This window comes from Eulemur rufifrons, chromosome 7 (genome assembly GCF_041146395.1).
Source record: "Eulemur rufifrons isolate Redbay chromosome 7, OSU_ERuf_1, whole genome shotgun sequence".
Classification (NCBI taxonomy): domain Eukaryota; kingdom Metazoa; phylum Chordata; class Mammalia; order Primates; family Lemuridae; genus Eulemur; species Eulemur rufifrons.
This window is the reverse complement of record NC_090989.1, coordinates 210,292,657-210,315,348: the sequence shown is the minus strand read 5'-3', so window position 1 is coordinate 210,315,348 and position 22,692 is coordinate 210,292,657. Positions and strand designations below refer to the sequence as shown.

The following is a 22,692-nucleotide window of genomic DNA, read 5'->3' as shown; positions in this document are numbered from 1 at the left end:
CTAGCACTCTGGGAGGCCGAGGTGGGCGGATCGTTTGAGCTCAGGAGTTCGAGACCAGCCTGAGCAAGAGCGAGACCCCATCTCTACTAAGAATAGAAAGAAATTATATGGACAGCTAAAAATATATAGAAAAAATTAGCCGGGCATGGTGGTGCATGCCTGTAGTCCCAGCTACTCGGGAGGCTGAGACAGGAGGGTCCCTTGAGCTCAGGTGTTTGAGGTTGCTGTGAGCTAGGCTGACGCCACGGCACTCACTCTAGCCTGGGCAACAGAGCGAGACTCTGTCTCAAAAAAAAAAAAAAAAAAAAAAAAAAAAGACCACAGATGCAATAAAATAGTACTTTGGCATCTTAGATGATGTAAGCATGGATCTCTCAATATTGAGGATAAGATGTCAGTAAGTTATGGCCTCATGGAATCAAGCATGGAGATTTTAATGTGCCATTATTTTAATTAATTTTATATTTTGGTGTATTTTGTTTTAGGTCTAGCTCTTATGAAGCATACAGCTGGATTTGGTTTATCCAATTTGAGATCTCTTTTAATAGGTGAGTTTAATCTATGTTCATTATGATTGCTGACATATTTAGACTTATTTTTATCACTTTATTTATTGATTCTATTTATAGCACTTCCTCATTCCTTTCGTGCCTTCTGTTGGATTGTTTTCTTTATTCTATGTTTTCCTCAGCTAGTTTGAAAGTTGTTATATTCCTATTCTTTTGATGTTTACCGTCAGTTTTGTAATTCGAGCATAACTTACATCAAGTAAAATTCATACTCTTTGGTGTATAGCTCTATGAATTTTGATAAATACATGTAATTATGTAACCACCACCACTATAGTCATGTTATAGAACAGTTTCATCAGCCCCCAACTTTTCTTTCTTTTTTTTTTTTTTTTTTAGACAGAGTCTTGCTCTGTTGCCCGGGCTAGAGTGAGTGTGGTGGCTTCAGCCTAGCTCACAGCAACCTCAAACTCCTGGGCTTAAACCTCAAACTCAAAGTCCTGGGCTTAAACCTCAAACTTCTGACCTCGAGCCATCCACCCGCCTCGGCCTCCCAGAGTGCTAGGATTACAGGCGTGAGCCACCGCGCCCGGCCCCCCCAACTTTTCTTGTGCCCCTTGTAGTCAACTCCTCTCCACATCCCCAGCCTTTGGCAACCACTGAACTGTTTTCTGTTTGTATAATGTTGCCTTTTCCAGAATGTCATATAAGTGCAAATATATAGTCTTTGGCTTCTTTTACTTAGCATACTGCGTTTGACATTCATCCATGTTACGCCATGTATCTGTGTTTTATTTCTTCTTATTACGGAATAGTATTCCACTTTATGGATATACCACAGTTTATACATTCACCAGTTGAAGGACATGTGAATTGTTTCCAATTTTTGGTGATTATGAATAAAGCTGCTATAAACATGCACGTACAGGTTTTTAATGAATGTGAAAAGTATTTATTTACTCTCTTTTTTTTTTTTTTTTTTTTGAGACAGAGTCTCACTCTGTTGCCCAGGCTAGAGTGAGTGCCGTGGCGTCAGCCTAGCTCACAGCAACCTCAAACTCCTGAGCTCAAGTGATCCTCCTGTCTCAGCCTCCCGAGTAGCTGGGACTACAGGCATGCGCCACCATGCCCGGCTAATTTTTTCTATATATATTTTTAGCTGTCCATATAATTTCTTTCTATTTTTAGTAGAGGTGGGGTCTCGCTCTTGCTCAGGCTGGTCTCGAACTCCTGAGCTCAAACGATCCGCCCACCTCGGCCTCCCAGAGTGCTAGGATTACAGGCGTGAGCCACCGCGCCCGGCCTTATTTACTCTCTTGAGTGAATACTTAGCAATTCCATTGCTGGGTTGTATGGTAAAACTATTAAACTGGTTTCCAAAGTGGCTGTGCCATTTTTCATTCCCAGCAGCAATGTATGAGTACTTGATATTGTTATTTATTTTTTATTGTAGCTATTCTAATAGGTGTGTAGTGATATCACATTGTGATTTTAATTTTGCATTTCTCTGATGTCTGATGATATCAAGTGTCATTTCATGTGTTTATTGGTCACCTGTATATTTTCTTTGGTGAAGTATTCATTTAAATATTTTGCTTATTTATGGATTAGGACCAGAAACTGTGAAACTATTAGGGAAAAAAACGCTGGGGAAATGCTTCAGGATGTTGGTCTGGGCAAAGATATTTTTGGATAAGACCTCAAAAGCAAAAATAGACAAATGGGATTACATCAAACTAAAAAGCTTCTGTACAACAAAGAAAACAATCTATGGACTAAAGAGACAACCTACAGAATGGGAGAAAATATTTGCAAAGTATCCATCCAGTAAGGGATTAATAACCAGAATATATAAGGAGTTCAGAGAACTCAATAGCAAAAAAAACCAAATAATCTGATTTAAAAAATGAGCAAATAATCTGAAGCGATATTTCTTTTTCTTCCCCCCCCCCCCTTTTTTTTTTTTGAGACAGAGTCTCACTCTGTTGCCCGGGCTAGAGTGCCATGGCATCAGCCTAGCTCACAGCAACGTCAAACTCCTGGGCTTAAGCAATCCTTCTGCCTCAGCCTCCCAAGTAGCTGGGACTACAGGCGTGCACCACCATGCCCAGCTAATTTTTTCTATATCTTTTTAGTTGTCTAGCTAATTTCTTTCAATATTTTTTAGTAGAGACGGGGGTCTCACTCTTGCTCAGACTGGTCTCGAACTCCTGACCTTGAGCGATCCTCCCACCTCGGCCTCCCTGAGTGTTAGGATTACAGTCATGAGCCACCGCGCTCGGCCTGAAGAGATATTTCTTAAAAGAAGACATACAAAAAAAAAAAAAAGACATACAAATGGCCAATAGTTAATTACTAATCATCAGGGAATGCAAATTAAAACCACAGTGAGATACCATCTCACCCCAGTTAAAATGGCTGTTACTGGCTGAGCTTGGTGGCTCGTGCCTGTTTTTCCTAGCACTCTAGGAGGCCAAGCTAGGAGGATTGCTTGAGCTCAGGAGTTTGAGGCCAGCCTGAGCCCTGAGCAAGAATGAGACCCTGTCTCTACTAAAAATAGAAAAAATTAGCCAGGTGTGGTGGCACCCACCTGCAGTCCCAGCTACTCGAGAGGCTGGGGCAAGAGGATTGCCTGAGCCCAGGAGTTGGAGGTTACAGTGAGCTATGATCATACCACTGCATCCTAGCTGGGGCAACCAAGGGAGACTGTCTCAAAAAAAAAAAAAAAAAAAAAAATGGCTATTACCAAAAATATAAAAGTAACAGATGCTGGGGAGGATTTGGAGAAAGAGAAATGCTCATACTGTGTCGGTGGGAATGTAAATTAGTATAGCCACTATGGATAACAGCATGGAGGCTCCTCAAAAATAAAAATAAATCCACAATATGATCCAGCAATCCCACTGCTGGGTATATATCCAAAAGAAAGCAAATCAGTATAGCAAAGAGATATCCACACTCCCATGTTTATTGCAATACTATTCACAACAGCCAAGATATGGAAGCAACCTAAGTGTCTATCAACAGATTAATGGATAAAGAAAATTTGGCATATATATACAATGGACTATTATTCAGCCATAAGAAAGAATGAAATCCTGTAATTTGCAGCAACATGGGTGGAACTGAAGGACATATTAAGTGAAATAAGTCAGGCACAGAGATACAATTATCATGTGTTCTCACTCATGTGATATCTCAAAAAAGTTGATCTCATGAAAGTAGAGGGCAGAATGATGGTTAGAGAGGTTGGGAGGGGTGGGGGACAAAGGGGATGAAAAGGGGTTGGTTAATAGGTACAAAAATACAGTTAGATAGAAGGAATAAATTCTAGTTTCTGATAGCACTGTAAGGTGACTATAGTTAACATTAATTTATTGTGTATTTCAAAACGGCTAGAAGAGAAGACTTGGAATGTTCCCAATACAAAGAAATGATAAATATTAATATTTGAGGTGATGGATATCCTAATTACCCTGATTTGATCATTTCATATTGTATCCATGTATCAAAATGTCACATGTACCCTCATATTTTTCACTGCTCTGTTCATGTTCATGAGAATGCAGGAAATGTTGATTTGGGGATTACAAATAAATTTTAGTGAGTAGGCAAATTTGCAAATATGGAATTTGCAAATGAGTATCAACTGTATTTAGGATTAAAGTTGATTTTTATACTGTATATTGGCTCTGCATTTTGTTAACTCATTTATCAGGTGATAAAGCTTTTTTGTAGATTCTTTGGTATTTTCTTCATAAACATTCATATTATTGGCAAATAGGGGTACTTTTAGTTTTCCTTTTTTTCTTCCATTTCTTTTTCCCTCTTTCTCTTTTTTTTTTTACTCTTTTTCCCTCTTTCTCTCTCTTTTTTTTAATTGTAGTAAAAGACATAAAATAAATTTATCTCCTTAACAAATTTTAAGTGCATATTATGGCATTTTTTGTTTGTTTGTTTTGAGACAGAGTCTCACTCTGTTGCCCGGGCTAGAGTGCCATGGCATCAGCCCAGCTCACAGCAACCTCAAACTCCTGGGCTGAAGCAATCCTACTGTCTCAGCCTCCCGAGTAGCTGGGACTATAGGCATGCGCCACCATGCCCAGCTAATTTTTTCTGTATAGATTTTTAGTTATCCAGCTAATTTCTTTCTATTTTTAGTAGAGACGGAGTCTTGCTCTTGCTCAGGCTGGTCTCGAACTCCTGACCTTGAGCGGTCCTCCCACCTCGGCCTCCCAGAGTGCTAGGATTACAGGCGTGAGCCAACGCGCCTGGCCATGACATTGTTAACTATGTGCACATTGCTTCTCCATAATACTTGGCATCTACTTTCTGTTTTGATGCATTTAATTACTTTAGATACATCATATAAATGGAAGCATGCAGTAATTTGTCTTTTTGTGATTGCCATATTAGCATATTGTCTTCAAGGTTCATCTATATTGTAGCATATGACAGGATTTCTTTCTTTTTTAATGCTGAAAGATATTCCATAATATGAATATAATCACATTTTCTTTATTCATCTGTTAGTGGACATTTTGGTTGCTTCACATCTTTAATGTGAATAATACTGCAGTGAACATGGGTGTGCACGTGTCTCTTTGAGATCCTGTTCTCAGTTCTTTTGTGTATATACCCAGAAGCAGGATTACTGGGTCATATGGTAGTTCTAGTTTTACTTTATTTTATTTATTCTTTTTTAGATATGGGGTCTCACTAGGCTGCTCAGGCTGGAGTGCCGTAGCTATTCACAGGTAAGATCATAATGTGTACAGCCTGGAATTCCTGGCCTCAAGCAATCCTCCCACCTAAGCCTTCTGAGTAGCTGAGACTACAGGTTCACACCATTCCACCTGGCTCTACTTTTAATTTTTTTTTTTTTTTTTGGTGGTGGGAGCACTTTGAATGAATGACCTGGGGCTTCTACTTTTAATTTTTTGAAGAATGTCTATACCATTTTACAGTCCCATCAAAAGTACACAAGGATTCCAATTTCTCTATATCCTTAATACCACTTGTTTCTGTTTTTTTGATATTGGCCATCCTAACAGGTGTGAGTTGACATCTCATTGTGGTTTTGCTTTGCATTATAATTAGTGATGTTGAGCATCTTTTCATATGCGTGTTGGCCATTTGTGTATCTTCTTTTGGAGAAATATCTATTCAAGTCCTTTGCCCATTTTTAATTGGATTACTTTTTGTTATAAATTGATGAGTTCTTTACATAGTCTGGATGTTAACCCCTTATCTGATAAATGGTTTGTAAATATTTCTCCCATTCTGTAGTTTTTTCATTCTGTTGATTGTGTCCTTTGCTGCACAGAAGTGTTTAAGTTTAATGTAGTCCCATTTGTCTATTTATGCTTTTGTTACCTGTGCTTCTGGTGGCAGATCAAAGAAATCATTGCCCATTTCTAATGTCTTGAAGCTCTTCCCATTTTCTTCTAGGAATTTTATAGTTTCAGGTGTTATCTTTAGATCTTTAATTCATTTTGAGTTGTTTTGTATATGGTATAAGATAAGGTTCATCTTCAATCTTTTGCATGTGAATATCTGGTTTTCCCAGCACCATTTGTTGAAGAGACTATCCGTTCCCCACTGTGGAATCTTGGCATCATTGTCAAAGATCATTTGACCAGATACATGAGGGTTTATTTCTGTGCTATCTGTTCTGTTCCATTGGTTTATATATCTATCTTTATGCTACTTTTCCTTTTTAATGTTTGCCTTTTATTTCTTTTTCTTGCATTATTGCACTGACAAAGGCCTCTAATACAATGCTGAAGTGTTGATACTGGGTATTTTTGCTTTGTTCTTGATCTTAGAGGGAAAGTATTTAGACTTTCATACCTTTAATTTTCAAACATACATACTCTTGTGCTATTTTGTTTATTGCTAATAGCAGAAATGAAAAACTCAGTAGAACAAATGGAGGATAATGTTAAGAAAACTTTTCCTAAAAGTTAAATATCAGTATGAAGAAATTGATAGAACATAGAAGATCTAAGAAAATAAGTTTTATATATATATATCATTTAAATACCATACTTTAAAGAATTATTTTGAAAAATAACAATCCCTAGCCCTTCTCTGTGTTTCCCTTTGCAGAAGCATCCACTTTGAACATTTCTAGCTGATTTTTTTTCCCCCCCCCCACTGGCTTTACTGGTAATTTTTTTTTTTTTTCCACTGTGATTCTTTTTTATATTTACTTTCATGGCTCTGAAAGCAATGCAAATATTGCTACTTATTGATTTTTCAGTTTTAGGCATTATTTATTGACTCACTATGGAGATGAGGATTTAGCTCTCTCTCCACCTATCTTTTCTACCCTCCATATATATCACACATCTTTTTCCATCTCGCTCTTGTCTTTGTATAGCTGTGTTAAATTTTTACCAGATTAGTATTGAGTGTGTATTGTTAGGACTATGTTATTATATTTGTTACATTTACAACTAAGTCATGTAGTATACAAATATTACTTTTTCTCTGCTGTACAACCTTTAGTTTTTATTGATTTATCTTGTTTTGTTTTTCCCCTTAGTTTCTGTATATTTATCATCAGTCAACCCCTAACTCCTCCAATTCTGTAAATCTCCTCCCTACATTGAGATACATCAGTGCTCCCATGTAACAGAGGTGTGTAAGCCAAGAAAAAGGACAATATGAAATCCTGGAAACAGTGGTCTTACACAATTTTGTCTTCTTGGAAAATGATCTCTCCCTGGCCGGGCGTGGTGGCTCACGCCTATAATCCCAGCTCTCTGGGAGGCCGAGGCGGGAGGATTGCCCAAGGTCAGGAGTTCGAGACCAGCCTGAGCAAGAGCGAGACCCCGTCTCTCCTAAAAATAGAAAGAAATTATGGACAACTAAAAATATATACAGAAAAAATTAGCCAGGCATGGTGGCGCATGCCTATAGTCCCAGCTACTCGGGAGGCTGAGGCAGGAGGATTGCTTGAGCCCAGGAGTTTGAGGTTGCTGTGAGCTAGGCTGACGCCATGGCACTCTAGCCCGCCGGGCAACAGAGCGAGACTCTGTCTCAAAAAAAAAAAAAATTTCTCCTGATGCTTTCTGGGCCATTTGTCTTTATAGTCTATAAAACCCTTCATCATGATGTTTTGCCTCTTTTTTGTGTTAGATCCAGGATATCATGTCTTCCTCTGTCTTGGTTTAATCCTCTGCTAAGTTAAAGTATATCCTCCATTATAAAAATTGTTTTAGACAATGCTAGTCTGATAATGTTTTTATTTCACTGTCATACTTGATTGATAGTTTGCTTGGGTAGAGAATTATAGGTTGGAAATAATTTTCATTCAGAAATTTGAAGGAATTGCTCATTTACTTTCTAGTTTCCATTGAGAAGTCTAAAGTCATTTTCATCCTTATCCTCTGAATGTGACCTATTTGTGGTTTGTTTTCCTTCGCTGCAAGCTTACGGAATCTTTATCCCTGTATTCTAAAATTTCATAATGATATGCATTGTTGTATGTCTATTTTTGTCCATTGTGTTGGGTCTTTTCCATCTGGAAGCTCTTGTCTTTACGTTCTGGAAATTTTTCTTAATTTTTTAAAAATTATTTCTCTTTCTAGAACTCCTACTCTATTAAGACTTCCTGGGCTGCCCTCCCCCACTCTCTGAATTCCATTGATTTCTTTGTACTGATGTTTTCCTTTTCCTTTTAGAAGAGATTTTCTTAATTTTATCTTCCATTTATTCTACTGAGTTTTTCTTTTTTTTTTTTTGGAGACAGAGTCTCACTCTGTTCCCTGGACTAGCGTGCTGTGGCATCAGCCTAGCTCACAGCAACCTCAAACCCCTGGGCTCAAGCGATCCTTCTGCCTCAGCCTCCTGAGTAGCATAGCTGGGACTACAGGTGTGTGCCACCACACCCAGCTAATTTTTTCTATATATTTTTAGTTGTCCAGCTAATTTCTTTCTATTTTTATTAGAGACAGGGTCTCGCTCTTGCAAGGGCTGGTCTCGAACTCCTGACCTCGAGGGATCCACCAGCCTCGGCCTCCCAGAGTGTTAGGATTACAGGCATGAGCCACCTTGCCTGGCCTTCTACTGAGTTTTTCATTTTGCTATTATATTTTAAATTTCTCAGAGTTCTTTTTTGTCCTATTTATTGTTATAGCATCCTATTCTTATTTCATGGATTTGGCATCTTCTCCCTGAGGATATTTAATGTAGCTTTTTTGAAGTTTTTGCCTTCCTGCCTGGTCACTTAATTGCATTTTTTTCATTTGATATAGTTTCTTTTTAGAGATCTTTCTCAGATATCTTGTCAATTAAGAATGGGAAACTGGGCCTGGCACAGTGGCTCATGCCTGTAATCCTAGCACTCTAGAAGGCTGAGGTGGGAGGACTGCTTGAGCTCTGGAGTTCGAGACCCTGTCTCAAAAAATAAAAATAAAAAATGGGAAACTGGAAAGCTGATGGGAACTCTTGAGTCTGCATGCAGTCTCAAAATGAGCTGTTATTTCTTTATTTTTTATTTTTTGTAGAGACAGGATCTCACTATGTTGCCTAGGCTGGTCTTAAACTCCTGGCCTCAAGTGATCCTCCCACTTTGGCCTCCCAAAATGCTGGGATTACAGCCATGAGCCACCACACCTGGCCATAATGGGCTATTTAATTGGAAGCCTCTCATGTTAGTATCTTTAGGCCTTTGCTGTTAGGGTGGTAAGATTGCCCAGAGAAAGATACTCTTGATGAGTATTAAGTATTTTGCTCAGGGAATGTTGTTATTGGAGAGTATAGGCTTAGAAGCTGGGGTTTCTGGAAGCTTTGTAGATGAAGAAAGCAACGTATGGTCAGCATTCTGTATTTAAGAATTCAAGTTTCTGGCAGGCCCTGGTGGCTTGAAAGCCAGGGCAGACATGCTGGTCTTGGTCAGGTTTCCTGTCCTCGTCTCACTGACGTGGCGACTGCAGTAGGAGGAAGGTGGTTTTGGACCTTCCTCCAAAGGAAGAAGCTGGCCCTCCACTGCTATACATTGCAGCCTTATTTCAGTTCAAAATGAACTATAGGCCCGACACCACCAGTCTCATAGAGGACTTTGACAAAAATTACTTGATCCTGCTTTGAGATGGAAAGATACTTACAGGCTTTTTAAGAATCATTGATCAATTCGCTTAGTGCTACATCAGACTGTGGAGCATATTCACGTGGTCAAAAAATATGGTGATATTCCTCTAGGGATTTTTGTGGTTGGAGGAGAAAATGTGGTCCTACTAGGAGAAATAGATTTGGAAAAGGAGAGTAACACACCCCTCCAACAAGTGTCTGTTGAAGAAATCCTAGAAGAACAAAGGGTGGAACAGCAGAGAAGCTGAAAGTTCAGGCTCTTAAGGATCAAGGTCTTTTCATTCCTGGAGCAGATATTTTTGGTGAATAGAAAGTCCTTTCTTCAGAAGCTATCGCTCTTGAAGGGCAGGGGCTGTCACTGAATGATAGTCACATCCTGGTCCCCTAACACATTTGACCAGAGACTATCGAGTTTTGAAGTGCTGGGATTATAGCCATGAGCCTCCATGCTGAGCCCAAAAATATTAATCTTAGGAAGCACTTATATAGCATTTACTATGTGCTAGGACAGAAATATGGAGCAAAAGAGGAAGAATAGTTTAGAGGTAATGGTAAGGAGTACATATCACTGAGAAATATGAAAAGATGTTCAAATGCTAGCATTAGGATCAGCAATAAACTGAAGTTTTAGTTTCCTTCCATTCAGGCACGTGCTGCAATTTCTTTCAGTTTTGGGGGATGCAATGTAAAATAGTTTTGTTGCCACAGCAGTAGCTTAAGATGAGCCATATTAGCATTTTCAGGGTTTAAGCTTCTAAAATCTTAGGTAGATGTGTTATTTTCTTGTTTTAGAACTTAGAAAGAAAGTCTTAGTTCACTAATTTAAGAGCAGTTTAGGACTTTATCCAATGTAGGAACCAGTCATTCAATCCAAAGTAACAATAACTACAGTTTTTGAGGGAATGCTTCTTCCCAGGTACTAGTAGGGGCTTTAAGTCTAATAATAGTTTACTCTTACTCAGTTCTTGCTATGTGCCAGGTACTGCTTTTTTCATATTAATTTAATCTTTATAATAAGCCTCTGAGGAAAATCCCATTATTCTAATTCTACAAATGAGATCAGTAGGATACCTTGAAGTTGAGTAACTTGTTAGGGTCACAGAGTTTGTAAGTGAAAGATAGTTTGGCACCAGAGTTGTATTCCAAACTACTACGTCACATGCTGTATCTCCTGTATTCTTTAATTTACACAGTAACCCCATGAGGTAAATATGTAGATAAGGAAACAGGCTTGGAGAGAGTGTGTAACTTTCTCGGGGTCACTTGTTTCTGTTTATCTCACTACAAACCTTATATTTTAATTTTATATTATCTTCACTCTACACTGATTGATAACGGCATCCCTAAGAACTATAGCGTGAAACTCTTGCACTCATGAAAATAGGCCAGTGTTGCTTTCCATAGCTTCATCTTATTACTCTTACTACTTTTTGTCTTATCTTCCAGGCCATTTCTGAGCGGTAGTGGTATCAAGTATTCCATTGAACAACCAGTCCCAAAATCCTGTGATCAGATTCTGTGTTTCGTGTGGTAAGTTTTCTTGTAGGCATATTACAACTCTAATAAATTCTACCTCTTAAATATCTCCATTTGTAGAAGGAACAGATTATACTTATGTGAACACGTGGTTGATTAGTCTTTAGTGTTTTGCTACTACTTTACCATACTGAGAAAATCACGGAAAATTTGCCTGGCAGGACTGTTGAAAATATTTAGCCAAACAAATAAGATGCTTTACATCAGCTTAGAGTCTACTGTATTTGTTATGATTTTATCCTTAGACCACCCATATTTAAGTGCTAACTGGCCAAACACAGTGGTATAAGTTTTAATAAAGTTAAATCATAGTTAGAGTTAGTTCTAGATGTGACAAGACCATTTACTGAACATTGTTTCTTAACTGAATTTTAAATGATTAGAATCTAATTATTATATTAATATAATACAGTAAATCCCCTCTTATTCATGATCTCGCTTTCTGTGGTTTAAGTTACCTGCAGTCAACTGTGGTCTGAAAATACGAAATGAAACATTCCAGAAATAAACAATTCATAAATTTTAAATTTCAGGTTGTTCTGAGTAGCATGATGAAATCATGCCTGAGACATGAATCATCTTTTTGGCCAGTGTATCCATGCCATTCATGCTACCCACCCATTAGTCACTTAGTAGCTGGTCAGTTATCAGATCAAAAAAAATAGTGTATGTGGGGTTCGGTAAGAACCAGGGTTTCAGGCATCCACTGTGGGTCTTGGAACATATTCCCCAAGGATAATGAGGGACTACTGTGACTACTATCTACTGAATGTCTTTTATAGGTCTGACATTATGCTTTACAAATATTACTCATGTAATCCTCATGACAATGTGGTGAGATAGATGATGGTATTGACATTTTACAGATGAAAAAACTGGGTCAGAGAAGTTAAGAAATCTATGTTAGGTCACATAGCTTGAAACTTCACTAGGCTAACTTTCAAACCTCGGTATATCTGTCTCAAAACTTTTGCTTTTTTCATTAAACCATCTGATTACTTATGGTGTTTGAACTTTGGCCATGTAGAAAGTCAAAGATTTTTAAGATGCTGAAGAGAAAAAGAGTGTGGTTATTCCTGTTTGGGCAATGTAGAGAATTATAGAAGCTGTATTTAAATGTACTGAATTATCATAACTTTTTTTGTTCTTTGTTTTCAGGTAATAGATGCATATTATTTCTTTTATTTTAAAGAAATGAGTGTAACTAGTATTGCATTGAGGGTTGAAACCTGGCTTTTAGCCACATGGCATGTTAAAGTACCTCTCATGTGGCTAGAAGCTTGTATTAACTGGATCCAAGAAGAAAATAATAATGTTAATTTGAGTCAGGCCCAAATGAATAAACAAGTGTTTGAGCAATGGCTCCTTACTGATCTGAGAGATTTGGAGCATCCTCTTTTACCTGATGGCATTTTAGAAATTCCAAAAGGAGAGCTGAATGGATTTTATGCTCTGCAGATTAATTCCTTGGTTGATGTAAGTCAGCCTGCATATTCCCAGATACAGAAGTTGAGAGGAAAGAATACAAAGAATGATCTAGTTACAGCAGAGACGCAAGTAACCCTAAAGCCTTGGGAAGCAAAGCCTTCACGAATGTTGATGCTACAGCTAACTGATGGAATTGTACAGATGCAGGGAATGGAGTATCAGTCTATTCCAGCTCTTCGTAGTGACCTTCCTCCGGGTACAAAAATTTTGATTTATGGAAACATTTCTTTCCGTCTTGGTGTTCTCTTATTGAAACCAGAAAATGTGAAGGTGTTGGGAGGTGAAGTAGATGCTCTTTTAGAAGAATATGCACAAGAAAAAGTACTTGCAAGATTAATTGGGGAACCTGATCCTATCATGTCAGTCATACCAAATAATTCTAACCAAAACATCCCCAAAGTTACAGATGTTCTAGATACTGCATTAGGACCTTCTGATGAAGAACTCTTGGCAAGTCTTGATGAAAATGATGAGCTTACAGCAAATATTGAAACCTCCTTGGAAAGAAGATATTTCAACACAGGTAGTTCCTCAGATACTATTTCTATAAGACAGTCAATTTTTGAACCAGGATTTGTTAGTTCTCCAAGACCAAAGGAAAAACCACCCAACCAATCTATGCATTTCACTGATGGGGAATTAGATGACTTTTCATTGGAAGAGGCCTTGCTTTTAGAAGAAACTGTCCAGCAAGAGCAGATGGAAACTAAAGAATTGCAGCCATTGACTTTGAACAAAATCACAGATAAAAGTATAGAGAGTGTTAGCAAGCCTAATACTATGAATAATTTTTCTTCGACTTCCAAAACTGGAAACAATTGGAATGAAAAAAATGTATCTGAACAAATGACTAATGAAGATAAGTCTTTTGATCATCTATCTGCTATAGACCAAAACAATAGTGTTTTTTTAATTCATTGTAATGTACCCCTAACCCATGATTTTACAAATAAAGATAAGAACTCAGAGCCAGATAACCAAATAAAACAAACCATCAACAATTCAGATGGACATTCCTTAAATAATAAAGTATTAAATAGAGAGCTTGTCAACTATATACCAAAAAGGAATTCACAAGTTTCTAATGAAAATGAGCACCATTTACAGACTTGTTCTTTAAGATCATCAGAGAATAACACTGATCTTTCTATTGCCATGGATTTGCATTCTCCACCCTTTATCTATTTGTCTGTTCTGACGGCCAGCAAACTAAAGAAAGTTACAACAGTGAAAGTCAAAGCATTTATTGTAACTTTAACTGGAAATCTCTCAAGTTCTGGTGGCATTTGGAGTATAACTGCAAAGATTTCTGATGGTACTGAATATCTAGATGTAGAGTTTGTAGATGAAATACTTACTAGTCTGATAGGGTTCTCGGTACCAGAAATGAAACAACTAAAAAAGGAGCCTCTTCAATATCAAAAGTTCTTGAAAGGTTTGCAGAAATGTCAGAGAGATCTAATAGATTTGTGCTGCCTAATGACTATTTCATTTAATCCTTCCTTGTCTAAAGCAATTGTACTGGCATTACAAGATGTTAGTATGAAACACCTTGAGAATCTAAAGAAGAGGTTGAATAAATAATTTCCTAAAACAGTATTAGAAAACAATTCAAAACAACAAGTAATGCTTAGAATTAAATTTGTTCACAATTTTATTTTGGAAACTTTCTTTTCATAAAAAGGAAAAATGAAGTTTCATAGCTTTTTTCAGTTTAATTTTAAAATGTTTAATCATGTTTGTTATATGTGTAGGCTTTTTTAATAAGGTAATTTTTTTTTATAGTAACTGTTAGATGAAGGAATTTGGTGACCCACTTTTGTTGAGAAATTTGTTTTTGACTCATCATTTCACATAAGACAATTGCTAAAGTATTGTATTGGTGTTCACCCATGAGTCATATTATTGAAAGTTAATAATTATACATAGTAGTTTTACTTCTAACATGCTGAGTGCTCAAACGATTTGTTTACATGGTTATTCTTAGAAAAAATATCCAGTGGATCAGAACATCAGGCTTTCAGATGCAAATTGCTTTGCTGGTTTTTATTTTGCAGATTGTAAATTTTTGTCTGGTATATTTGAGGTAAATCTTGTTAACTAGATAATATTTCATAGATTATATATTTTGAATGATTAACCTTATTTTTGAGGATAGTTTATTTTAAATCGCATATTGAAAATTTCATTATTAAGGGCCAGTAAATAGTTCATTTAGTGTATTAAAATAAGCCATTTTTTCACGTCTTTAGGCATTATTATCTCCTTTCTGAATTAGCTGTACATAGACGCCTTTAGTTTTATTGTAAGTGCTGATTTTGTTAAAGGGAGGCTGTTTACCATTCTTATACTTTGCTCTTATGAAGGTGTATTTGAAAAATAAAGTTATTTTTATTAATCTTTTATCTTTAAAAAATGTAAAGTGGCTTGAATTTTAAGACATTAAACAAATGCTTAAATAATAAAATAAAGACATTGTGTTTGCTTTATTTTAGTGAAAATGTAGCAGGAAATATCAAGAAGTTAAATACACATATAAAAATATGTAGAAGAAAAAAGATTTTAAAAACATTTTCCATTGTTGTTAAAGGGTGATAATCAGAACTTAAAACACAAGAACACAGATATCGCTGATAAATGCTCTAATACTAATGTCATCTGTATACTTGGATAGATTTTTTTAGTATAAGCTATCTAAATGGGATGGTATTATCTTTCATTATCTTTTTTCTAAGTGTTCTCCTCCTGTACTCTGTGAGTGGTGCTTGAAAACAGCAATTTGATCTTATTTCCTCTCTTCATATTCACTCACTAAAGGCTGGCTACAGTATTTTTTAAAAATCCATCCTTCTATATTGGTTCTCAGTGCTTTGATTCTGTTTCTAGTCTTCTCTGGCCTGGATTATGCCAGTGGTTTGCTAATTGGTCTTTACCTTATTTTGCCCTCAAACCATTCTCCATAATGTTGCCAAAATAATCTTGCTAAAATAAATTTCCTCTTATTTTCTCTTTGTTAACCTTTAATAATCAACCTCCTCCCATCTCCTTACTTAGAGGGTAAAGTCCACACTCATCTAATATGTAAAGCCTTTTATGATCTGGCGCCTGACTTCTTTTAGCCTCCTCTTGCCCTTTTACTCTCTACTTATCTGATCTGCTCCTATGTTTTAGTTATACCAAATTATTTGTAGTTTCCCAAACATGTAGGGGAATATATCTCGTGCTTTCATACTCCGTGCTTTCATAGTGCCGATACTCCCTGATCCCATACTTCCCAAAACCATTCTTACTTCCAACTCAGTTTAAGCTTTAGATGCCCATTGTAGCATTGTAGTGTTTCATGAATTCCCCTGCCCACTTCCATGCTCTCCTGTACATTGTACAGACTAATATCATGTGTGTTTTATTGTGCTTATTTGTTTCTGTTATTCTACTACAATTTTGGCAGGATAAATCTTGTAGGGGGCTGCCCTGTGCTTTGTAGGATGTTTATCAACATCCCTATCCTCTACCCACTAGATGCCAGCAGCATCTTTCCAGTTGTGACAATCCAAAATCTCTCCAGACATTGCCAATTATTCCCCAGGTTGGGGATATGCCCCCGGTTGAGAATCATTGCTCTGTTGGAATATGAGCTGCTTGAGGGTATGGTTGAGTAATTTACCTTTGTAACACCAGTAAGTATTTCATCAAATATGATCATTTTTATTCTGTTGCTTAGTATTTTTTAGTGATTTCCCATCATCCATTCCAACAGGATGGTACTTAAAGCCCTGAAACCTCTGCATACATAGCATCTTGAAGAGCTACCATATTCAGTGAAAGAACAGATTAGAAAAATCTGCCCTATAGTAAAGAATGACTATGAGAAAACTTGGCTGACTTGGCCTAGATTCTGGTAGAGGGGGAAAAAAAGGGTGGGTTTTTTTTCCCCCTGAGAATTTGTAGCCAGAGGTCTGTGCCTGTGTGGAGCTAAGCAGACACTTAAGTTATCAGCATGATAATGCCCAAACAGAACTTAACACAAAAAAGAATGATCTTAGGACACCTGGTAGTAGCAAATGAGGATAACCAGATCAGTTTTCTCTTCCTCTTGGGAGTGAATCTGCTTTCAGAGAGTACAGTGATCCCTCAGTAACCTTGGGGGATTGGTTCCAGGACCTCCTATGGATACCAAAATCCCCAGATGCTGAAGTCTCTGACACAGAATGGTATGCTATGTGTAATACTAGTTGCCCCTCCTCCCATAGATATGGAAGGGAAATATTGACAGTGGGGAATATGTAACAGGGAATGGCCTGAAAAAATGGTAAAAATAGGGCCGGGCGTGGTGCCTCACGCCTGTGTAATCCTAGCACTCTGGGAGGCCAAGGTGGGAGGATCACTCAAGGTCAGGAGTTAGATACCAGCCTGAGGAAGAGCGAGACCCCGTCTCTACTAAAAATAGAAAGAAATTAGTGGGCCAACTAAAAATATACAGAAAAAATTAGCTGGGCATGGTGGTGCATGCCTGTAGTCCCAGCTACTTGGGAGGCTGAGGCAGTAAGATTGCTTGAGCCCAGGAGTTTGACGTTGCTGTGAGTGAGGCTGACGCCATGCCACTCTAGCCCGGGCAACAGAGTGAGATTCTGTCTCAAAAAAAGAAACAAACAAAAAACCGGCAAAAATATTTCTGTCTCTTTAAAACATCCTCCACTACTTTTTGAGAACTAAAATCTGTATCCCTGCCTCATGCTAGTGGTTGGGAGGGACTGGGTAAGTCTTTTGTTATTTAGGCAACAGGAGATGGCCCAGCCTGGATCTGGTAAAGAAAGGTCATGAGTGGAGGTCATGGGATTGTCCTCAGTGGATGTGGGAAGATCAGGATCATCAACTGTAATTGAATAGCAATTGCCTGAAGCTGGATGGCCTCCCTTTAAAAGCTCTATATTTCTGCTTATTAGGAGGATGGCATTTCAGACAGGCGTCTCCATCCTCCTTTGCTGGCAAAGTAATACAACTTTTCTTTCATTCTCAAACCATTTGTTCTCTGATGTGGCCTTGAGGAAAAGTGCCAAGCTTTTGGTAACGTGCATAAACCTATGAACATACTGCCATATACTTTAATCTCTACTTGTAATAATCATACATAAGCAAATGTTACAGTTGTATTGTTTAGGGAATAATGGGAAGTAAGAAAGTCTGTATGTGTTTAGTACAGATGTAATTTTTTATGTTTTCAGTCTAAGGTTGGTTGAATTCATGGTCACAGAGGGTCAGCCATATATGTTCTTTCCTTGTACATTCTTAAGTCTTATGTGGTTGGTCCCTGCCCTGTCCCAGCACTGCTTGTGACTGGGTGGATAAGTCTGCCCAATTCTGGAGTTAGCAGGCACCACATGAAGCTCCTAGACATCCATGAACTTAAAATGACTTGAGGAAAAAAGACAAGCTTGAAAATTTCAGTAGTTAACTGGGAATTAAATGGAAATTCTAAGAAAAAAATGTAATAGCTAAAATTAAGAATTTGGTGAATGAATTTAACAACAGATGAAATGCAGCTGAAGATAAATTGGACAGAGGAAAAAAAATTAATAATGATGCATACAGAGACAAAAGGATGAAAAAAAACATAAAAGAGAGAACAGCTAACATTATAGCAACTGGAGTTCCAGAAAGAAGTGGAGAATATCTGAAGTTATAAGGCTTAAGGATTTTCTAAAATTTAGGAAAATCATCAAGCTACAGATTTCAAAAGCCCCACAAACCTCAAGCAAAATATATTCAAAGAAAATCATATGTATTAAGAAAAAAAATCTGGAGCAGTGATTGAAAGAAATAAGACATATTACCTTTAAAGGACCAAATGTGACAATTGACTTCTTAATGGGAACAGTGGAAATCAGAAGACAATGGAATGGTGTCTTCAGTGTGACAAAATAACTGACAACCTAGATTCTATAAAAAGCAAAACTTATTAAAAATAAGGATGCAATAGGTAAACTTAAGAAAATTACACACAGAAAATGAAAATTTTTCCCTAGCAAACCTTACTCAAGAAAATTATCCTTAAGCAGAGGGAAAAATGTTACCTCTGGAACATTTGGAGATGTGAGCTTGGAGATGCAAGAAGGAATGATGAGCAAAAAGAGTAAATATGTGGCTTAAATGAATAGTGATTTTCAATCAAAAGTAATGTCTTGAGAGTTTTAAAAAACAGAACTAGTGTGCATGAAAACAATAGCATGTAAGTTAGGAGGGGGATAAATGGAATTATAAAATGTTTTAATGTCCTTATGTCTGAGAAAAAATTCAGCTGGAGTTTCATATTTGAATATTCAAAGTTGCATGTTGTAATATTTAGGGTAACCACTCTAAAAGATTTGTAAGAGTAAATTACTACCAAGCTAATGACTTTGTAGTAATGGAATAATAGAGAAAAAAATGCACTCAACCCAAAGGAAGGCAAGAAATAAAATAACAAAGAAAAAGTGGCATGTAGGAAAACAGTTGGTGGGTGGTACATTTAAATCCAAATGTATCATAAATTGCATTAGGCTGGGTGTCGTGGTGCACACCTGTAGTCCAGCTATTTGGGAGGCTGAGATGGGAAGATTTCTTGAGCCCAGTGGTTTGAGGCTGCAGTGAATTATGATCACACGACTGTACTCCAGCCTGGCGATGAAGTGAGACTCCATCTGTAAAAAATAATGAAATAAAATGCAAGAAATTGGGTCAGGTGCCTTGGCTTACGCCTGTAATCCTAGTACTTTGGGAGGCTGAGGATTGCTTGAGGTCAGGAGTTCGAGACCAGCAAGAGTGAAACCTCATCTCTAAAAAAAAAAAAAGATTGAAAGATTAGCTGGGTGTGGTGGCACATGCCTGTAGTTCCAGCTATTTAGGAGGCTGAGGCAGGAAGATCACTTGAGCCCAGGAGTTTGAGGTTGCAGTGAGCTATGATGACACCACTGTACTCTGGCCAGGGTGACAAAGCAAGACCATGTCTCAAGGAAAAAAAAAAAAAAAAAAACTGAAAAGCAAGAAATTGCATTAAATGTAAATAGACTAAATCCTCCAATAAAAGACAAACATCATCAGATACACAAATCAATTATTAATATATATGAGATACACATAAAATGCAAAGATTAAAAAAAGATAAAAGGGAAGGTTATAAAAAGATGTATAAACACTAACCTAAAGAAAGCTGCTGTGACTTAATATCAAACAGAATTTTAGGCAAAAGACTTAGAGAGGGTCAGTTGATAATGACAAAAGGGCTAATTCACCAGGAAGGTTTTACAATTCCAGATTCATAGAATTTGATACATAGCTTCTAAATTTATCAGAGAACTACAAGGAAAAAAATAGAGAAATCTATAATCATAGAGGAAAATTACACACTCAATCAAAAAAGTTGGCAGGATTACAGAAAATACAATATAATTAAACTTGACCTAGTCAAGAAGTATAGACTACTGTGCTCAACACATGCATAATACATTTTTGTCATGATACATGTGGAACATTTACAAAAATTGACCATATGCTATACCATAAAGCAAGTCTAAACAAGATTCGAAAGATTATACACAGTATTCGGTGATCATAGTTAAAGTAAACTAGGAAAGAATGTTTAGAAAATCTCATATGTTTAGGAACTACAAAACATACTCCAAAGTAACTTGGGTTAAGGGAACAATAGCATATAAACCACAGTGGAACTTAGAAAATATTTTTAATTATAAAAATGAAACATCAAGCCAGGTGTGGCAGCTTACACCTGTAATCCCAGCACTTTGGGAGGTCAAGGCAGGAAGATAACTGGAGCCCAGGAGTTGGAGGCTGCAGCAAGCTATGATTGCGCCATTGCACTCCAGCCTGGGTGACAGAGCAAGAATCTGTCTCAAAAAAATAAAACATCAAAATGTATAGAGTGTAGCTAAAGTTGTTCTTAGAACTTTATATCTTATTAGAAAAGAATACAGGGTATATATCAATGAGTTGAGCATTTATCCCAATAAGTCATAAAAACTTCAAATTAAGCACAAATAAGGAGGAAGGAAAAAGCAGAGAGCTGAGCTTAGTAGAATAGAAAGTGAACATAGGATTAACAAAGCTAAGAGTTGCTTCTTTGAGAAGACTAAGACACCTAGTAAGACTAGCGAAAAAAATGTCAAGGCACAAATAAAAATCAGAAATGAAATGGAGACATCACCCATTGTTTCTACATGCATTAAAAATCTTTTAAGAGGACATTATGAATAACTTCATGCTTATGCATTTAAAAACTTAGATACAATGGTTAAATACCTGCAAAACTGCAGATACAAGAAGAAAGAAAATCTGAATAGTTCAATATTTGTTAAAGTCATTGAATCTAATTTTTTTTTTTAGACCTCTGCAATGACTTGGAATGACTCTAATTTTGACAAGGGTGTCAAGACAATCAGTGGGGAAACAACAATCTTTTCAATAAATGCTGGGGCAACTGCATAGTCACACGCAAAAGAATAAAGTAAAATTCATAACTCAGACCATATATAAAAATTAGCTAAAAATGGATTAAAGACCTACATTTAAGCACTGTAACTATAAAACTCTAGAAGAAAACATGTAAATCTGTGACCATGGATAAGGCAATGGTTTCTTAGATATAACACAAAATGCACAAGCAACCAAAGAAAAACAAATTGGAGTTCATCAAAATTTTAAAAATTTGATTCAAAGTACACTATGAAGAAAATGAAAGGACAACTCTCAGAATGGAAGAACACATTTGCAAATTGTATGTCTGATAAGGGATAAATGGTAAAGAATTCTACACCTCCACAATACACACAAATAGCCCAATTAAAAAATGAACAAAATATTTGAATACTATTTCTCCAAAGAAGGTAGTGATGTTTGCACAACTTTGTGAATGTACCAAAAATCACTCAATTGTACACTTTAAAAAGGGTGATTTTTATGGTATATGAATTATATCTAAATTTTAAAAAGTATTCAAATCTCTTAAAAATTTCACACAAATTCCAGGCCTAGATGATATCTCCAACTGAATTCTTCCAAAATATTTAGAATAACACCACTGTACATAAACTTTTCCAGAGAATTTGATATTATAGTTCATACTCACTAGCTAGTTGAAATGTACTACTCAGCACCAAAGGCAAAGAATATTGGGCCAGGCATGGTGGCTCATGCCTGTAATCCTAGCACTCTGGGAGCTCGAGGCAGGAGGATTGCTTGAGTTCAGGATGTTCAAGACCAGCCTGAGCAAGAGGGAGACCCATGTCTCTACTAAAAATAGAAAAATTAGCCAGTGTCATGGTGTGTGCCTGGAGGCTGAGACAAGAGGATCGCTTGAGCCCAGGAGTTTGAGGTTGCTGGGAGCTACGATGATGCCACTGCACTCTACCAAGGGCAACAGAGTAAGACTCTGTCTCAAAAAAAAAAAAATAATAATAATAATATTTTACTCTTTTATAAAAGGACAGGTCTATACCTCCAACTCTGAATTAACTGATAAAGCAAAACCAACACAAAATATTTAAGATTCTGTTTCTGTCTCTCCTCCTCCTACTTCCACACTACTTGGTGCCATCACACTTACTGATGAAGAACAGACTAACAAGGGGTTATTTCTCTTCTAATATCAGTATATTTAATGATATTAGAAGATAATGGCAATTTATCTGCAAGATCAACTGCAGCTAAGAGAAGAAATTGAAGTAGCATACAGACTGACCTGTATCCAAAAGAGGTAAAAGAACTAGTCAGGCCAACCTGTGATTTTTATTCCCCAATATTTATTACCTTAAATTGTCTTCAGTTAGCTCTTTCTAGAGCTTATTTTGTTATATATTTGTTGTAGATATGAATCTTACTTTACCAACCCAGGTACAAGAAATCTTAACATTTCTTTATTATTTCCTGTGAAAAGATTATTTTCAAAAAAGGTAAAATCATGGCTTCTATACAGATATAAAATTGAACATATGTTACGGATTTTATTTAAATATAGCAATGAAGGAAACAGGGAGATATAACTGGTTCAAATGAAAAGTCAAAAAAGCAC

The 22,692-nt window shown here is 36.8% G+C and overlaps 1 protein-coding gene across 1 annotated transcript; it reads left to right on the top strand.

Moving 5' to 3' along the window:
- Positions 1-510: 510 nt before the first annotated feature.
- On the top strand, positions 511-14,216 carry RMI1 (RecQ mediated genome instability 1). The gene is made up of 4 exons (XM_069474081.1): positions 511-548; positions 5,216-5,266; positions 11,055-11,138; positions 12,303-14,216. The coding sequence occupies exon 4, from the start codon at positions 12,339-12,341 to the stop codon at positions 14,214-14,216; it is 1,878 nt and encodes a 625-aa protein (XP_069330182.1). The 5' UTR covers positions 511-548; positions 5,216-5,266; positions 11,055-11,138; positions 12,303-12,338.
- Positions 14,217-22,692: the final 8,476 nt, after the last annotated feature.

Bases quoted from the DNA above. Each gene is read 5' to 3' on its own strand.
- RMI1 (XM_069474081.1), top strand. From the start codon at position 12,339: ATGAGTGTAACTAGTATTGCATTGAGGGTTGAAACCTGGCTTTTAGCC.